The sequence below is a fragment of the Lucilia cuprina genome, chromosome 6, assembly GCF_022045245.1.
Source record: "Lucilia cuprina isolate Lc7/37 chromosome 6, ASM2204524v1, whole genome shotgun sequence".
Lineage (NCBI taxonomy): Eukaryota > Metazoa > Arthropoda > Insecta > Diptera > Calliphoridae > Lucilia > Lucilia cuprina.
The window spans coordinates 53,131,818-53,152,038 of NC_060954.1; the positions used below are offsets into that span (position 1 = coordinate 53,131,818).

The 20,221-nt window shown below is 29.4% G+C and overlaps 1 protein-coding gene across 1 annotated transcript; it reads left to right on the forward strand.

Moving 5' to 3' along the window:
* Positions 1 to 342: 342 nt before the first annotated feature.
* On the forward strand, positions 343 to 18,277 carry LOC111679471 (myotubularin-related protein 14). Its single transcript, XM_023441046.2, has 7 exons — positions 343 to 966; positions 11,376 to 12,292; positions 14,648 to 15,202; positions 15,281 to 15,367; positions 15,437 to 15,610; positions 15,679 to 16,071; positions 18,023 to 18,277. The coding sequence occupies exons 1-7, from the start codon at positions 865 to 867 to the stop codon at positions 18,156 to 18,158; spliced, it is 2,364 nt and encodes a 787-aa protein (XP_023296814.2). The 5' UTR covers positions 343 to 864; the 3' UTR covers positions 18,159 to 18,277.
* Positions 18,278 to 20,221: the final 1,944 nt, after the last annotated feature.

Sequence of the window (20,221 nt, forward strand, 5' to 3'; positions counted from 1 at the left end):
GGCCGCTCAAAAGCTTAAAAACACAACAGCGATGATTAGTTTTTAACTTAAGTCTGTTTCTTTTGGCCTCCATATTTAAAATAAATTCTTTAGTATTTTATTATATATGAATTTTGTTCTCAAACATTAGCTTTCTTAAATTATTTAAAACTTTTTGTTTGACCAATATAAAACAACCACTCAAAGTAAGCTAACGCCGTTGGCAAATTTATTCAACATACATTTGTGTTTAGCAAAAGAATACAACCCTGCCATATTATATGTCATTTCTATTATCAATTTTCTTTTCCCATCATTTTTTCTCAAAGTTTCGCTTTTCAACTCGTTATTCTTTTCGTTGTTATTTTTTATGTCTGTTTCGAGACGCGTTGTCAAAGTGAAATCTTCTAGTTTTGCGCTGTTTATTTATTGTGTGTGTGGAAAAAATATTTTGTTATAAAGATCAAACATCTTGCAAATTTATTTGCTTATAATTTTTACCAAAAAAAAAAAACAACGTAATAGAATTTATTTGCTATCAGGAGAAAAAATAGCAACAAATCTACCACTGACGACTTTTCCAAAGTCAGACGCGTGTATAGAAATAGGCGTTTTCCTCTATTGAAAAAAATATTCATTAGAAATAGCGGACAAAATAAAAGAAACAAATAAAAAAAATTACAATAAATTAGTATAAAAATAAATACGCAATAAAAAATACAAAACAAATATCTGTGCAAACCTAAAGAAAGAAAAATTGATAAATATAATAACATAATAAAGTAGTATAGTGTGAAAAAATTGCAAACAAAAAAATTTTAACAGCAATAAGCATAATTTTCTTTGTACGTTGCATAAATAAATAAATGCATCATCGTCGTCGCAATGTCCACAACAACCGAAGTGACGCAGAAGGATTTGCACGATTTGTTAGAAATTTTCGAAAGAAAATCATTCGAGGCTGGCTCATGTGAGGAAGGCACACAGGTATGTTGTAACTGTAAAGTGTTGGCGTTATTACGGTAAATTTTCTCCAGTAAACAAAACATCAGCCGAGGGATTGTTACAATTTTGTGGATCTGCCCTTTTATGTCTATGAAGTTCGCATAGAAATCGTAAATTCAACAACGTATTCCCTTAACCAATGGTTGTTTGCAATGAAATACTTTTTAATTATATGTATTATTTCTTAAATATTATAATTATTTCATGCTGCTACTAATCTGTGTCTCATTAATTGCTCATTGAACATTACTTCCGCGTTTAATTATTAACAAAAGAAACAAGTAAACAAATCTATAGACGGCAATCCAGACTAAATGTTAGCCTTTAATGTAAATATATAACTTATCAAATGCAAAAGTTTATAGTCTTGATTATGAATCTGTCAGTAGTCCTAACTATTAAGCTGTCCATAGTCTTGACTAGTCTTTAATCTAAACAGGTCTATAGAGAGGTCTGTAGTCTGTACTATAGAGATGTCTATAATCGTGACTATACGCATGTCTACAGTCTGACTATAAATACATATGGCTATTGTCTGGACTATAGTGATGTCTATAGTCTAGACTATCTATAGACTGGACTAAAGAGAAATATATTCTGAAATATAGAGACGACTATATTCCGGACTATAGAGAAGTCTATAGTCTGGACCATAGGAAAGTCTACAGCCTGTATTATAGAGAAGTCTATAATCTTGACTTTAGAGAAGTCTATAGTCTGGACTATAAAGAATTCTATAGTCTTGACTATAGAGAAAACTGGACTTTAGAGAAGTTTAAGAAGTCTATAGTCTATAGAGATGTCTATATTTGGGACTATAGACATGTCTATAGTCTAGGCTATAGAGATGTCTATAGTCTGTGCTATAGAGATGCCTATAGTCTGGGCTATAAAGATGCCTATAGTCTGGAATATAGAGATGTCTATAGCCTGGACTATAGAGTTGTCTATAGCCTGGACTATAGAGTTGTCTATAGTCTGGACTATGGAGATGTCTATAGTCTGGACTATAGAGATGTCTATAGTCTGGACTATAGAGATGTCTATAGTCTGGGCTATAGAGATGTCTATAGTCTGGACTGTAGAGATGTCTATAGTCTGGACTATAGAGATGTCTATAGTCTGGACTATAGAGATGTCTATAGTCTGGACTATAGAGATGTCTATAGTCTGGAATGATGTCTATAGTCTGGACTATAAAGATGTCTATAGTCTGGACTATAGAGTTGTCTATAGTCTGGACTATAGAGATGTCTATATTTTGGACAGAAATGTCTATATTTGGGACTAAAGAAATGTCTATATTTGGGACTATAGAGATGTCTATATTTGGGACTATAGAGATGTCTATAGTCTAGGCTATAGAGATGTCTATAGTCTGGGCTATAGAGATGTCTATAGTCTGGGTTATAGAGATGCCTATAGTCTGGAATATAGCGATGTCTATAGTCTGGACTATAGGGATGTATATAGTCCAGACTACAGACATATCTATAGCTCAGATATATCTATAGGCTGGACTATAGAGATGTATATAGACTGGACCATAGAGATGTCTATATATGAAAAGCTTCAAAACTTTCTAACATTTAAGAAAAACAATTTATCAATCGTATAGTAAAACACTATGTAATACACTAACAGTTTTATTAAACAAATAACTTTTAAACAGTATTTTCGTTACATTGTTGTTTTATACGTACAAAAGAAAAACACATGCTCTTACAATCTTCATGGTATTTTGTAAAATAAAAAAAATCAATTGTAAAGATAAGCAAACAGCCCAACAGCAACAACAAAAAATTAAAAATAAATGTATGTTTTAAACAATCATGAACTAGTGATAGTGAGGAAATAAGCATGAATAGAGACACAGACAGACGGACAAGAATGGAGCTTCTCTAGAAACAAGCTTTTCTTATTAAAAAGAAAATACATCCAGTTGTTGTCAACAAGTTTATTTAAACATTTTCTTCTAATATTTTTGATATTAATATATTTTTTTTTAAATAATACATTCGATTTTTATACCCTACATGAGTATGGCGCTAATCGTATAACTAACTAAAATAAGTTTTTTAAATTATGTAATTTTTGTTTTTAGAACTAGACTTCTTGGAACTTCTTAATAAAGATTCTTGTTACTTGTTACTCTTTCATGGAACACACCTTCCAAAAAAATATTTTGGTAGGGTCTTAGATAGTTCGTCTATATGCTGACAACACATTTTCACTTATTGTTTTTTTATTAAAAGCTTTTTTTTAATATTTCAAGGTGCAAAATGTCAGGTGTTAATTGTAAATTACAACATTCATTATTATTTTTATTACTTATTTCTAAGCTTTTTAAGCTTAAACATTTGTTTACAATATATTAATGGCGCTTATTTTTATAGATTCTAACTTAGAACACTGTACAGCTCTATTTCTATTTTTAAATTAAAATTTAAAAGCTGTATTTACAGGATTTATTTAATTTAGATATTTTAGATTATGTACTTTAATATGAGACTGCTAAGCGCCCACTTGGAGATATTATGTTAGCTATTGTATTGAAAATTATAACCTTCTATAGTCAGTCTTTGTCTTGACTATAATCGGTAGTGCTAACAATAGATAAGTGTATATTCCTGTCTACAGAATGGCCTATAGCTTTGACTATATAATAGCTTATAGTTTTGACCATAGAATAGTCTGTTGTCCTAACTATAGAATAGTCTATAGTCTTGTCTATAGAATAGTCTATAGTCTTGACTATAGAATAGTCTATAGTCTTGTCTATAGAATAGTCTATAGTCTTGACTATAGAATAGTTTATAGTCTTGACTATAGAATAGTCTATAGTCTTGACTATAGAATAGCCTATAATCTTGACTATAGAATAGTCTATAGTCTTCCTATAGAATAGTCTATAGTCTTGACTATAGAATAGCCTATAGTCTTGACTATAGAATAGCCTATAGTCTTGACTATAGAATAGTCTATAGTCTTGACTATAGAATAGTCTATAGTCTTGACTATAGAATAGTCTATAGTCTTGACTATAGAATAGTCTATAGTCTTGACTATAGAATAGTCTATAGTCTTGACTATAGAATAGTCTATAGTCTTGACTATAGAATAGTCTATAGTCTTGACTATAGAATAGTCTATAGTCTTGACTATAGAATAGTCTATAGTCTTGACTATAGAATAGTCTATAGTCTTGACTATAGAATAGTCTATAGTCATAACTATAAAATAGTCTATAGTCTCGACTATAGAATAATCTATAGTCTTGACTATAGAATAGTCTATAGTCTTAACTATAGAATAGTCTATAGTCTTGACTATAGAATAGTCTAAAGTCTTGACTATAGAATAGTTCTATAGTTAAGACTATAGACTATTCTATAGTCTTGACTATTTAATAGTCTATATTCTTGACTATAGAATAGTCCATAGTCTTGACTATAGAATAGTCTATAGTCTGGACTATAGAATAGTCTATAGTCTGGACTGTAGAATAGTCTATAGTCTGAACTGTAGAATAGTCTATAATCTGGACTATAGGACAGTTTATAGTCTTGACTATAGAACAGTCTATAGTCTTGACTATAGAATAGTCTATAGTCTCGACTATAGAATAGTCTATAGTCTTGACTGTAGGATAGTCTATAGTCTTGACTATAGAATAGTCTATAGTCTTGACTATAGAACAGTCTATAGTCTGGACTATAGAATAGTATATAGTCTGGACTATGGAATAGTCTAAAGTCTGGACTATAGAATAGTCTATAGTCTGGACTATAGAATAGTCTATATTCTATATATACTATTCTATAGTCTTGACTATTTAATAGTCTATATTCTTAACTATAGAATAGTCCATAGTCTTGACTATAGAATAGTCTATAGTCTGGACTAAAGATTAGTCTATAGTCTGGACTATAGAATAGTCTATAGTCTGGACTACAGAGTAGTCTATATTCAGGACTATAAAATAGTCTATAGTCTGGACTATAGAATAGTCTATAGTCTGGACTATAGAATAGTCTATAGTCTGGACTATAGAATAGTCTATAGTCTGGACTATAGAATAGTCTATAGTCTGGACTATAGAATAGTCTATAGTCTGGACTATAGAATAGTCTATAGTCTGGACTATAGAATAGTCTATAGTCTGGACTATAGAATAGTCTATAGTCTGGACTATAGAATAGTCTATAGTCTGGACTATAGAATAGTCTATAGTCTGGACTATAGAATAGTCTATAGTCTGGACTATAGAACAGTGTATTGTCTGGACTATAGAACAGTCTATTGTCTGGACTATAGAACAGTCTATTGTCAGGACTATAGAACAGTCTATTGTCTGGACTATAGAACAGTCTATAGTCTTGACTATAGAACACTCTATAGTCTGGACTATAGAACAGTCTATAGTCTGGACTTTAGAACAGTCTGTAGTCTAGATTATAGAAGAGTATATAGTTTTGACTATAGAACAGTATGTAGTGTGGACTATAGAACAGTTTATAGTTTGGACTATAGAACAGTCTATAGTTTGGACTATAGAACAGTCTATAGTTTGGACTTTAGAACAAACTATAATATTGACTATAGAACAATTTATATACTTAGCTAAAGAACAGTCTTTAGTCTTGACTATAGAGCAGTCTATAGTCTGGACTAACTATAGTTTTAAATTTTGAAAAAAAAAATTAATAACCCTTTCTAAAATTACACATATTTTCTAACCACCTGTTATAAATATAAATTATATAGTGCAGGTTATCAGCGTCAACGTAAACAAAAAAAATAACAATCAACATTGGTTGACGTTAAACCTTTATTTAACTTCAAAACAAAATAACAAAAATCAACATAAACAACAAAAAAATATTAAACGTATTTGAAATATTTTGTTGTGCATTACTACCTACACACATACATTTAACGTTATTATCATTATCACTATAAAAAAATTTTAATTGTTATTGATAAGAAAAACAAAATATAAAGTTTATATTTTAAAATTGCATACAAACATAATAATTATTGTTATTATTTTAAATCTAGTTTTTGAATTTATTTATAACATTGTGACTTTCAGACGTATGTATATTGTTAAATAAAAATATTTTCTATTTGTTTATTAAAATTCATATGCAAATGAAAATTTTTGCAACTTTTTTTTTACAACAAGTAATTTGTTTATTAAAACTTGCTTTAAGATTTGTTTTTTACACTTGAACAGCGTCTGTAATACTTGATCTTTATAGACATTCATAGTCATTCATTTATTCATTCATGCAAATGTTCGTTCGTGCGTCCGTCCGTCCGTTCTCCTGTAAATTCCAAGGCATTTAATGCAATAAAAACCTCACGATGCACGATTGTTTGCTTTATAAAACCTGATTTCAAGCGTTTTATTAATTGATTATAATAAAGTTAAGAAAGAAAACAAAAAAAAAAAAAAACAAAAACAGAAAAATATTAAAAAAAGAAATTGTTTCAAACATGTTGGTCTCGCCCCGTTTTTAATTGAAGTTGAAATATTTCGTTGTTGTTGTATTGAAAGTACAAGGTTTATGTGATTAAAATAAACGCTTTGTATGTTTTTTTTACCTTATTCGAGGTTGATTACCTCTTTCTTTATAGTTCACATATAGTCAGACAGTCAGTCAGTCCGCCAGCCGGCTTTCAAAAAAATTTTAATGTGTGGGTTTTTCGTAAATGCACTTTAGAGAAAAAACTTTTCAGTTATAAACAAAATGCAGAGCTGGACTATGTTTTACTGTAAAACTGAGGCATAAAACTTTGGTTTTGTTTTCTTTAATAATATTATTACAGTGAAATCGCTCATATCTCCCTTAATGTGAGAATAAATATCTGAATTCTAATAAGAAAATTATACTTTTTCTTAAAAGAAATTTTTCTAAAAAACATTTTGTTTATAGGAATGTCGATTAAATTTACTGCCTTTAATAAATATCAAATTAAAAAATAATTTGTTAACATTATTGAAATTTTATTGGTTGGTCACACCTGAATTATTCGAATCAATTATCTCGACTATAAAAATGTGTTTTTGTTTAACATTAACACTGTTACTGTATGCATTTAAACAAACATATTTACATATATTTTTTTTTTTTGCTAAATAACATTTTAACTTTTTAATAAAATTTCTAAAAATATTAAAGAATTTTAAATAAAAAATATGCATATTTTTAAAATTATGCAATTAATACTAAATGTTGCTGTTGAAAAAAATGGGTGGGAGTTTGATTTGTTTGCTGCTTGTTTTTCTTTTTTATGGAAAAGACAATCTTTTATTTAATTTATATTTTAAGAAAATGTTTATAGTGAACTATATCTTTTAACTGATTTCTGTCTCTTACAAATGTTTTCTGTAATAAACTCACACTATAAATAGTTTTTTATACAAAGTTGTGGATTTTAACAACTTTTTTTTAGAAAGCTATATCGTTCAAGAGATTTATATAGGAAACTGTCCTCTGAAATGTTTTTTTTTTGTAGAAATCTTTCCATGTTTTTTTTAAATTTTCTTTAAAAAACTATTTCTTTCAAATTTCAACAAGTTTAGTTCTCGTTGAGTTCTAGTTGTTTTCTAGTTCAGTTCTAGTACTAATTCAGTTCTAGTTCAGTTTTTGTTCAGTTTTAGTTCAGTTTTAGTTCAGTTTTAGTTCAGTTCTAGTTCTAATTCAGTTCTAGTTCTAGTTCAGTTCTAGTTCAGTCCTAGTTCAGTTCTAGTTCAATTCTAGTTCAGTTCTAGTTCCGTTCTAGTTCAGTTCTAGTTCAGTTCTAGTTGAGTTCTAGTTGAGTTCTAGTTCAGTTCTAGTTCAGTTCTAGTTCAGTTCTAGTTCAGTTCTAGTTCAATTCTAGTTCAGTTCTAGTTCAGTTCTAGTTCAGTTCTAGTTCAGTTCTAGTTCAGTTCTAGTTCAGTTCTAGTTCAGTTCTAGTTCAGTTCTAGTTCAGTTCTAGTTCAGTTCAGTTCTAGTTCAGTTCTAGTTCAGTTCTAGTTCAGTTCTAGTTCAGTTCTAGTTCAGTTCTAGTTCAGTTCAGTTCTAGTTCAGTTCTAGTTCAGTTCTAGTTCAGTTCTAGTTCAGTTCTAGTTCAGTTCTAGTTCAGTTCTAGTTCAGTTCTAGTTCAGTTCTAGTTCAGTTCTAGTTCAGTTCTAGTTCAGTTCTAGTTCAGTTCTAGTTCAGTTCTAGTTCAGTTCTAGTTCAGTTCTAGTTCAGTTCTAGTTCAGTTCTAGTTCAGTTCTAGTTCAGTTCTAGTTCAGTTCTAGTTCAGTTCTAGTTCAGTTCTAGTTCAGTTCTAGTTCAGTTCTAGTTCAGTTCTAGTTCAGTTCTAGTTCAGTTCTAGTTCAGTTCTAGTTCAGTTCTAGTTCAGTTCTAGTTCAGTTCTAGTTCAGTTCTAGTTCAGTTCTAGTTCAGTTCTAGTTCAGTTCTAGTTCAGTTCTAGTTCAGTTCTAGTTCAGTTCTAGTTCAGTTCTAGTTCAGTTCAGTTCTAGTTCAGTTCTAGTTCAGTTCTAGTTCAGTTCTAGTTCAGTTCTAGTTCAGTTCAGTTCTAGTTCAGTTCTAGTTCAGTTCTAGTTCAGTTCTAGTTCAGTTCTAGTTCTAATTCTAGTTCAGTTCTAGTTCTAGTTCAGTTCTAGTTCAGTTCTAGTTCAGTTCTAGTTCAGTTCTAGTTCAGTTCTAGTTCAGTTCTAGTTCAGTTCTAGTTCAGTTCTAGTTCAATTCTAGTTCAGTTCTAGTTCAGTTCTAGTTCAGTTCTAGTTCAGTTCTAGTTCAGTTCTAGTTCAGTTCTAGTTCAGTTCTAGTTCTAGTTCAGTTCTAGTTCTGTTCTAGTTCAGTTCTAGTTCTGTTCTAGTTCTGTTCTAGTTCAGTTCTAGTTCAGTTCTAGTTCAGTTCTAGTTCAGTTCTAGTTCAGTTCTAGTTCAGTTCTAGTTCAGTTCTAGTTCAGTTCTAGTTCAGTTCTAGTTCAGTTCTAGTTCAGTTCTAGTTCAGTTCTAGTTCAGTTCTAGTTCAGTTCTAGTTCAGTTCTAGTTCAGTTCTAGTTCAGTTCTAGTTCAGTTCTAGTTCAGTTCTAGTTCAGTTCTAGTTCAGTTCTAGTTCAGTTCTAGTTCAGTTCTAGTTCAGTTCTAGTTCAGTTCTAGTTCAGTTCTAGTTCAGTTCTAGTTCAGTTCTAGTTCAGTTCTAGTTCAGTTCTAGTTCAGTTCTAGTTCAATTCTAGTTCAGTTCTAGTTCAGTTCTAGTTCAGTTCTAGTTCAGTTCTAGTTCAGTTCTAGTTCAGTTCTAGTTCAGTTCTAGTTCTGTTCTAGTTCTGTTCTAGTTCTGTTCTAGTTCAGTTCTAGTTCAGTTCTAGTTCAGTTCTAGTTTAGTTCTAATTCAGTTCTAGTTCAGTTCTAGTTCAGTTCTAGTTCAGATCTAGTTCAGTTCTAGTTCAGTTCTAGTTCAGTTCTAGTTCAGTTCTAGTTCAGTTCTAGTTCAGTTCTAGTTCAGTTCTAGTTCAGTTCTAGTTCAGTTCTAGTTCAGTTCTAGTTCAGTTCTAGTTCAATTCTAGTTCAGTTCTAGTTCAGTTCCAGTTCAGTTCTAGTTCAGTTCTAGTTCAGTTCTAGTTCAGTTCTAGTTCAGTTCTAGTTCAGTTCTAGTTCAGTTCTAGTTCAGTTCTAGTTCAGTTCTAGTTCTGTTCTAGTTCTGTTCTAGTTCAGTTCTAGTTCAGTTCTAGTTCAGTTCTAGTTCAGTTCTGGTTCAGTTCTAGTTTAGTTCTAATTCAGTTCTAGTTCAGTTCTAGTTCAGTTCTAGTTCAGATCTAGTTCAGTTCTAGTTCTAGTTCAGTTCTAGTTCAGTTCTAGTTCAGTTCTAGTTCAGTTCTAGTTCAGTTCTAGTTCAGTTCTAGTTCAGTTCTAGTTCAGTTCTAGTTCAGTTCTAGTTCAGTTCTAGTTCAGTTCTAGTTCAGTTCTAGTTCAGTTCTAGTTCAGTTCTAGTTCAGTTCTAGTTCAGTTCTAGTTCAGTTCTTGTTCAGTTCTAGTTCAGTTCTAGTTCAGTTCTAGTTCAGTTCTAGTTCAGTTCTAGTTCTAGTTCAGTTCTAGTTCAGTTCCAGTTCAGTTCCAGTTCAGTTCTAGTTCAGTTCTAGTTCAGTTCTATTTTAGTATTAGCTCAGTTCTAGTTGTGAAAATTTCAAAAGATTTCTCTGACTTTTGAAATGTCTGGATTTATTTAAACCTAAAAATCGCTAAGGAAATTGTAAAGAAAATCTTGAAGTAAGCAAAAATATACTGGAATCAACATAATACCTAACGTTAAACAGCAACACAAAAGTTAATATGTATTAGCAACATACAAAGTTTTATACATACACACATACGTACATGCATAAGTATAAAAATATAAATATTTTATTTTAGAAAAACAAAGTTATAAGTAGTCCATACTCCAACTAGTTTTTGCTGTTTGCCCGTTATTTGAAAAGACTTTAAAATCCGGGTTACCAACAAGACTTTTCCAACACTATTTACTTTTTTTGTAGTAGTATTTTGTTTTTGTATATATTGAAACAACTACGCAATACCGATAGCCAGACAAGACAACCTTAACAATATGTTTAGCATAAACAAAAACTATTTTTATTTATAGTTAAAAAAAGTTGGTTTTCTTATAGATTATAGTTTAGGCTTGTTGTTGTTGTTTTTTCTTCAGACTATTGCTCCGCCTTGGGAACAGGCGTTCATAAGTTTTAGCAGCTAATAGCTTAAGAGCAAAAAAAACACACAATTGCAGTTTGTCTTGTGTTGCACTCAGAGTCTTTTCATTTTTTTTGCACACATATACTTTGTTATTGGTCTTTTGTTGTTGCTATTATTACTTATTATAGTATGTATTGCAATGTTACAAAAAAAAAAGAATTAAAATAACAGCAACACAATGTAAATAATATACACAGTGTGGTTGTTTAACTTGCGGTTATTTTGTTATTTTTATTTACTTTTTGCTTGACGTTTCTGTAAGATATGACGTTTTCTTGGTTTATTTTTATTTATAGAAAATTTGTTGTTGTTGCTGTTGATAGCATTCATTGTTCTGTTTATATTACATGTGTTGTTGACTTTTTGTTACTGTTGTTGTATTCACTTGCATTATTGAAAACTGTTAAAATAATCATTTAAACTGGGATTGCAGGCAACCACCATCTACAACTTGTTTTGTTTTTAATAAAACTGGCTAAAAATATAATCTCTTTGTTTTAACAAGTTTTTTTTATAATAATCCTTTCTCTTGTGTGTCAAATTATGTTAATATTAAACTACTAATAGTTAAATTAAATCATTTTTTTATTAATAAAACTTCTTATAAAAATCATATTTCCTTTTTATTTCACAGGAAGAAGAAATAACAAAAAAATGTGAATATCTCTTTAAACAAGACTATACACTCATCGAACTTGATAATACCAATGGGGTCTTAAGTCCACGTTACCCGGGTCATATATTTATACCCGAATACGAGCATGGTCATATGGCAACTACCATAACGGCCAATAATACAAATATATTTAATCAAACGACAACAACAACGCCACAAAATAGCATCAATAACCTCAATGGTTTTCATCTCAACAATGCAACAACAACAACAAAAACAACATCAGCATCCTCTAATGGTGCTAGTATAACACCCACTACCAACAACGGTATACATGCATTTGTAACATTTGCCAATTCATCAATGCAACAACAATTGCCGCCACAACAACAGCCCCAATATCCAAATTCTCAAACCTATTTACAATATCAACAACAATTGCTACAACAGACTGCAGTCGCCAATAATATATCAACAACATCATCAACAACAACAACAAATGGCATTACCAACACAACCACCAGTACTATTTACGAAGATTTATATGATATTAGTAAAATACGTGAACTTATAACAATGGCTAAATATGCTCGTTGTCGCCAACGTTTTGCCATTCCTGTCATTATGTATCGTGGTAAATATATTTGTCGTTCCGCCACTATATCCGTTAATGCCGAAACATACGGACGTAAAGTTGTTGATTATGCTTATGATTGTTTGAATGGCACAAACTACAGTGATCGGGGGAATCATATTGTCGACGATGAAAATAATGATAATAATGAAGATTCTTTAATGAATCATGCCTTAAATGAACCCTCACCCTTTTCCTATGATGAAGTTATCAAAAGTGATATACAACTATTGAATGCTTTAAATGTTAGCACAATTGTTGATCTTATGGTGGAAAAGAGAAAAATTAAATATTTTATGGCGTAAGTATAGACAGTTCTCTATAAAGAAAAAATAAATCATGGATCAGTTTTTTTCTAGAAATCTTTATCAGTTATCAAATTTTCCAAGAAAACTTTGTCAACGAACAGTAACTCGTCAACTTTCAGTTTTATTTCGAAAAATTTTTGTCAGCAATTTATTTTCTTTAGACTACTTTGTCAGCGATCAGTTTTTTATAAAAAATTTATTATTGATCAGTTTTTTAAAGAAAACTTTATCAGCTAAAACTATCCTTTAGACACATTTTTCATTATCAGTTTTCTATAGAACACAGCGATCAATTTCCTATAGATAACTTTATGATCAATTTCCAAAGAAATCACTGTCAATGATCAGTTTTTTAATGTTTTTTCTAGAAAACTTTATCATCGATTATTTTTCTATAGAGAACTTTATTATTGATCAGTTTTTTATTGAAGACTTCATAGTCGCTAAGTTTTCTGCAGAAAATTTTATTATATATCATCGATCTGTTTTCTATAGAAAACTTTACCATCGATCACTCTTTTCAGAAACTAATATCACCGATCAGTTTTCTATAAAAAACTTTATTACCGATCTTATTTCTATAGAAAACTTTACAATCGATCAGTTTTCTGTAGAAAACTTTACAATCGATCAGTTTTCTGTAGAAAACTTTACTATGAATCAGTTTTCTATAGAAAACTTTACTATTGATAAGTTTTCTATAGAAAACTTTACTATCGATCAGTTTTCTATAGAAATCACTATCATCGATCAGTTTTCTGTAGAAAACTTTACTATTGATCAGTTTTCTATAGAAATTTCTATCATCGATCAGTTTTCTATAGAAATCTCTATCATCGATCAGTTTTCTATAGAAATCTCTATCATACATCAGTTTTCTATAGAAATCTCTTTCATCAATCAGTTTTCTATAGAATTCTCTATCATCAATCAGTTTTTTATAGAAATCTCTTTCATCGATTAATTTTCTATAGAATTCTATATCATCGATCAGTTTTCTATAAAAAACTTTATCATCGATTAGTTTTCTATAGAAAACATTATCATCGATCAGATTTCTATAGAGAACATTATCATCGATCAGTTTTCTATAGAAAACTTTACTATTGATCAATTTTCTACAGAAAATTTTACAATCGATTAGTTTTCTATAGAAAACTTTACTATTGATCAATTTTCTACAGAAAATTTTACAATCGATCAGTTTTCTGTAGAAAACTTTACTGTCGATCAGTTTTCTATATAAAATTTTACTATCGATCAGTTTTCTATAGAAATCTTTATCATCCATCAGTTTTCTATAGAAATCTCTCTCATCGATCAGTTTTCTATAGAAAACTTTATTATCGATCAGTTTTCTATAGGAAACTTTACTCGGTCAGTTTTCTACAGAAAATTTTATCATCGATCAGTTTTCTATAGTAATGTTTTCTATCGATCAGTTTTCTATAGAAATCTCTATCGTCGATCAGTTTTCTATAGAAAACATTACTATTGATCAGTTTTTATAGAAATCTCTATCATCAAACAGTTTTCTATAGAAATCTCTATCATCGATCAGTTTTCTATAGAATTCTTTATCATCGATCAGTTTTGTATAGAAATCTCTATCATCGATCAGTTTTCTATAAAAAACTTTATCATCGATCAGTTTTCTATAGAAATCCCTATCATCGATCAGTTTTCTATAGAACTCTCTATTATCGAATAGTTTTCTATAGAATTCTCTATCATCGATCAGTTTTCTAAAGGAAACTTTATCATCAATCATTTTTCTAAAGGAAACTTTGTGATCAATCAGTTTACTAAAGTATATTTTATCATCGATCACTTTTCTAAAGAAAACTTTATCATCGATCAGTTTTCTAAAGAAAACTTTACTATCGATAAGTTTTATATAGAAAACCATCGATCACTCTTTTCAGAAACTAATATTACCGATCAGTGTTCTATATAAAACTTTATCACCGATCTTTTTTCTTTAGAAAACTTTATCACCGATAATTTTTCTATAGAAATCATTATCGTCGATCAGTATTCTATAGAAACCTTTATTATCGATCAGTTTTCAATAGAAACATTTTTCATCACTTTTAAAATAAATCTGCAATAGAAACATTTTTCATCACTTTTAAAATAAATCTGCAATCGATCCATTTTCTGTAGAAAACAACGATTATCAAAGAAACCTTTTCCTCGATCAGTATTCTATGTAAAACATCACCGATTAATTTTCTATAAAAAATCTTCATAATCGATTATTTTATCACCAATTAGTGTTTTTTGGAAAACTTTGAAATCTGCAAATTTTATATAGCATATTATTAATTTTTCTCTTCTCTTTCTAGTGTATCCTCATCTGAAAAGGCTGATCCCGAAAATCACTATGAAAACTTTAATCTACTATCACTGCCCTATCCGGGTTGTGAGTTCTTTAAGAAATTTCGTGACAATAACTATATGGCCAAGAACTTACACTACAATTGGAAGCAATCATTTAATGATGCCAACATTTCTATACCCAAATTGGGTCCCACAAATGAATTAAACATCAATTGGAATGAATATAAAAATTGGGATTTAGTATTGATAACACAAAATTATCTAAAAGCTTGTTTAAAATATATACAAGAAGAAAACTCTGGGTTATTAATACACTGTATTAGCGGTTGGGATCGTACACCATTGTTTATATCACTCGTACGTCTGTCATTGTGGGCCGATGGTCTTATACATCAGTCATTGAATGCATTACAAATGGCATATTTTACATTGGCCTATGATTGGTATTTGTTTGGACATCAGTTGCCGGATCGCTTGAAAAGAGGAGAAGATATAATGTTTTTCTGTTTTCATGTTCTTAAATATATAACCGATGAAGAATTTAGTATTGTAGAACATAGGTAAGTTTAACTAGAGTATAATAAATATAATTTTGTACTAATTATTGTTTTCTGTGTGTGTGCGTATGTTTTTTTTAGGAAACGTACTAAAACTTCAAGTAGTAGTGGTAGTAGTAGTGTTATTGTTATTAAGTCTGATTGCTGTGATGATGAACCACTTAAGGAGTAGGTGTTCTATTTTATATATATATTTAGTATAAATTATAATAGTTATGTTTTTCTTATTTCTTTAAGAGACTTTATTTTAAGTTATGATCAAGATAGCAACGATAGTTTTTCCAATAGTTCCAACTGTGATATGTCCATAACGGATAATTTCTATGCAACGGCAGCATCAGCCATAACCGGTTCATGTAATAATATTGTAGCAGTTAATCCTTTGACAAATCGTTCACCAAATCCAAAAAGGTATTTTTTTGTTGTGTTTTATTATTAATTCTTCGAAAAACTTTATTTTATTTTTATTCTACTTACAGATCAAAAACTAGTCCCATTTCAGTGCCAGGTGCTAGTACCACACGTCAAAGACAAGAGTCAACATCATCGAATGGTAGCTGGCAAGTTGTAACCGATACCGGTTCCATAGATTCTATGATGAATGGCAGTTATATGATGCATTTTATATCACAACAACAGCACGATGGTAATTCTTTAACCTCTTGCCATAGTGGTAATGGCCTATATGGCATTGGCAACGGTAGTAATGGCAGTTGTGCTAATAATGGCAGTGGTAATGGTTATAATTGCTCAAATACTCCCAGTAATGGTTCAAATGCTAGTGGTGGCAGTATAAATGGTGCCCACAACTATGTTACGAATAGTATAAATGGAAAAGATATTTTAAATTCAACAAAACCAACAACATTATTGTAAGTATATAAAACAACTCCTACAAAAAACGCTTAATTTACCTCTTCATCGATCAGTTTTAAAAATAAAACTTTTTCGTCAATCAGTTTTCTAAAGAATACTTCTTCATTGTTTAGTTTTTTAAGGAAAAAGAAAACTTTAACTGTTTTCTATAGACAACTTTATCATTGTTCAGTTTTCTATAGAAAACTGAAAACTTTTATCATCGATCAGTTTTATTTAGAATTCTCTATAGAAAACTTTATCAACGATCAGTTTTAAATAGAAAACCTTTTCAATGCTTAGTTTTCTATAGGAATCTCTATCATCGATAGGTTTTTTATAGGAATCTCTATCATCGATCAGTTTTCTATAGAAAACTATATCATCGATTGGTTTTCTATAGAAAACTCTATCATCGATCAGTTTTCTATAGAAAACTCTATCATTGATCAGTTTTTTTATAGAAAACTTTATCATCGATCAGTTTTCTATAGAAATCTGTATCATCGATCAGTTTTCTATAGAATTCTATATCATCGATCAGTTTTCTATAGAAAACTTTATTATCGATCAGTTTTCAATAGAAAACTTTATTATCGATCAGTTTTCAATAGAAAACTTTATTATCGATCAGTTTTCTATAGAAAACTTTATTATCGATCAGTTTTCTATAGAAAACTTTATTATCGATCAGTTTTCTATAGAATTCTCTATCATCGATCAGTTTTCTATAGAAAACTTTATTATCGATCAGTTTTCTATAGAAATCTTTATGACCGATCAGTTTTCTATAGGAAACTTTAGAAATCTCTATCATCGATCAGTTTTCTATAGAAATCTCTATTATCGATCAATTTTCTATAAAAAACTTTATTATCGATCAGTTTTCTATAAGAAACTTTATTATCGATCAGTTTTCTATAGAAAACTTTATTATCGATCAGTTTTCTATAGAAAACTTTATTATCGATTAGTTTTCTATAGAAAACTTTATTATCGATCAGTTTTCTATAGAAAACTTTATTATCGATCAGTTTTCTATAGAATTCTCTATCATCGATCAGATTTCTATAGAAAACTTTATTATCGATCAGTTTTCTATAGAAATCTTTATGACCGATCAGTTTTCTATAGAAAACTTTAGAAATCTCTATCATCGATCAGTTTTCTATAGAAATCTCTATTATCGATCAGTTTTCTATAGAATTCTCTATCATCGATCAGTTTTCTATAAAAAACATTATTATCGATTAATTTTTTATAAAAAACTTTATTATCGATCAATTTTCTATAAAAAACTTTATTATCGATCAGTTTTCTATAAGAAACTTTATTATCGATCAGTTTTCTATAGAAAACTTTATTATCCATCAGTTTTCTATAGAAAACTTTATTATCGATCAGTTTTCTATAGAAATCTCTATCATCGATCAGTTTTCTATAGAAAACTTTATTATCGATCAGTTTTTTATAGAATCCTCTATCATCGATCAGTTTTCTATAAAAACTTTATTATCGATAAATTTTTTATAAAAAACTTTATTATCGATCAGTTTTCTATAAAAAACTTCATTATCGATCAGTTTTCTATAGATAACTTTATTATCGATCAGTTTTCTATAGAAAACTTTATCATCGATCAGTTTTCCATAGAATTCTCTATTATCGATCAGTTTTCTATAGAATTCTCTATTATTGATCAGTTTTCTATAGAAATCTTTACTATCGATCAGTTTTCTATAGAAAACTTTATTATCAATCAGTTGTCTATAAAAAACTTTATTATCGATCAGTTTTCTATAGAAAACTTTATCATCGATCAGTTTTCAGTTTATCATCGATTAGTGTTCTATAGAAATGTCTATCGCCGATCAGTTTTTATAGATATCTTAATTATCGATCAGTTTTCTATAGAAAACTTTATTATTAACTTTATTTTTTAATTATTTTGTTTTTTTCTTTTTGCAGACGTAAACAACGTTTAAATGCTGTACGCGCCATATTTATACAAGCCTATGGAAAAACAGTGGGCCTTAAATTTAAAGAAGGTTCAGCCATGAATTTAGCCACATTTATAGGTACTCTAGCCGATCAATTGTTTTAAGTTTTTAATACAATTTTAACTTTTGTTAAAGTTTGAGTATTTATTTGTTGTACCTTCGCCCCCCAGATTAACTACCGTTCCTGCTTTAATACATAACAATTTACTCTTTTTTTTCATTATTTGTTATTTGTGTTTATTATTATTTTTTAATTTTTACTTTTTTTTCGCTATTGGTTTCTTAATATTTATTTTTATTTATAATATTGTACAATAGAAATAGTTAGAAAGAGAGTTTAAGAGAGAGAGAGAAAAGAGAGCAATAAAAAGAAAACTATTTAATTATAAGCTAAAAAAAGAATGTTAATTAAAAACTTAAGTTGTATTGAAAAAAAATAAAAATAAATCATGTTAACTAAATAATAAACGAAAAGTAACAATTATAATAAGGTTCTAAATGGCGTTATTTAGCATGAAAAATGAATTCTAAAACAGTTTTTGAAATACTCAATATATTTTTATTTTATAAATATTTTGAGTGATCAGCAGTTTTTAGTTGGAAAATATTTTGTAAAAATATTTTAAAAATATTTAAATTGGTCACAGTTTTCAAATTTTTGTGTGTTTCATTTTATGTTGTTTAAAATACCCGAATCCTCTTTAACTTTTAATTTAAGTTCTTTTTTAGTTTCAAATATTATATTTATATAATTGTTCAAGAGCGAAAATAACATTTTTATATAAAAAATAGCTTTTCTGTTTTTTTTTTCTAACAGTTTTAAAAAAGTTTCAGATAAATTGTTCAAATTGAATTATTCAAGAGGAATATTAAATAAAAATTTTTTATACAAAAATTTCTAAAAGAAAAATTTATGGTTTTTAATTAAAAAAAATACATTTTTTTTGTAAAACTACTATTTAATTTAAATAAAATTTAAAAATAATAATAATAATAATATTTACCTTAGTTTAGTTTAAAAGGGTTGTATACCAATGTCTACCTCCACTCGGAGACCCAAAGATCCATTGTGAATCCCTTTAATAAAGAACAAGGAGAAAACAAAAGAAGACAGAAGAGAAGAGAGAGGAGAAGACTGAGATTTTACCCTCCAAAAAGAGAACAAAGAAAGGAAGTGGTCATGAAAGGGAAATCCTTAATTGTCTGTTATCTGAAAATCCAAAAAATTCCCCTGATGAAGGCCTAGTTCATCGTGGAATCCTTTACCATTTAGCCATTTCAGTCTCAGACTCTGTAATCTGGGACAGTCTCATAAAATACACACAACCTGCAAAAATCCTGTGTGTTACCGACCCCATTACCTCTAAATGCTTCAATTAAGTAGTGTCCAATTATTACCTCTACTAAAATCCTTATACTCTTCCTGTCCAGTCCTAATAGCATTCTCTGGTTGCTTTTGGATTTAACTTCGGTCATAGTGTCCTAGAAACCCTACAATTCAGCCTACTGTGCCAGCAGTGGTTGGTGAAGTTTCTGAAATATTCGTAAATTAGCCTATAGTAATGACAAATGGGGAGTTTTACCGAACCGACCCTACTATCGAGCTCCAAATCCGAGCCCTGTCGAGCCCATTCATCTGCAATCTCATTACCCTGTATGTCACAGTATCCCGGTACCCAACACAGCCTTAATGTGTATAACCTGACTAACTCTTGCAGGTCCCTTTTGCAGCTGCTTAACAAGCTAGAATGTAACGTTTTACACTGCAAGGCTTTAAAAGCTGCCTGACTATCAAAACACCTTAAACGATCAGTTTCATTAAAAAAAAACTTCTTTTTTGATCAGTTTTCTTAGAAAACGTCTTTATCGAAAATTTCCCTGTCAAACTATTTTTTTTACAAAAATCTCTCGACGACCAGTTTTTCAGAAAACTTCTTTCAGTATCTTCCAAATCATCGTTAAGTTTTTCATAGAAAACTTCTTTATCTAATAGATCACCGATCAATTTTCTTCAGAAAAACTTCAAAGATCGATTAGTTTTCTTTAAAATCAATTCATCATTGATCAGTTATCTTTATAAAACTTGTTCCTCTATAAGTTTCTTATGGAATACTATATCATTTAACATGTTTCTATCGAATACTTTTTAAACGATCAATTTCATATC

Coding starts and splice junctions, on each gene's coding strand:
- LOC111679471 (XM_023441046.2), top strand. CDS start 865: ATGTCCACAACAACCGAAGTGACGCAGAAGGATTTGCACGATTTGTTA. Junction 15,368..15,436: donor GATGATGAACCACTTAAGGA/GTAGGTGTTCTA, acceptor TATTTCTTTAAG/AGACTTTATTTTAAGTTATG. Junction 15,611..15,678: donor CGTTCACCAAATCCAAAAAG/GTATTTTTTTGT, acceptor TTCTACTTACAG/ATCAAAAACTAGTCCCATTT.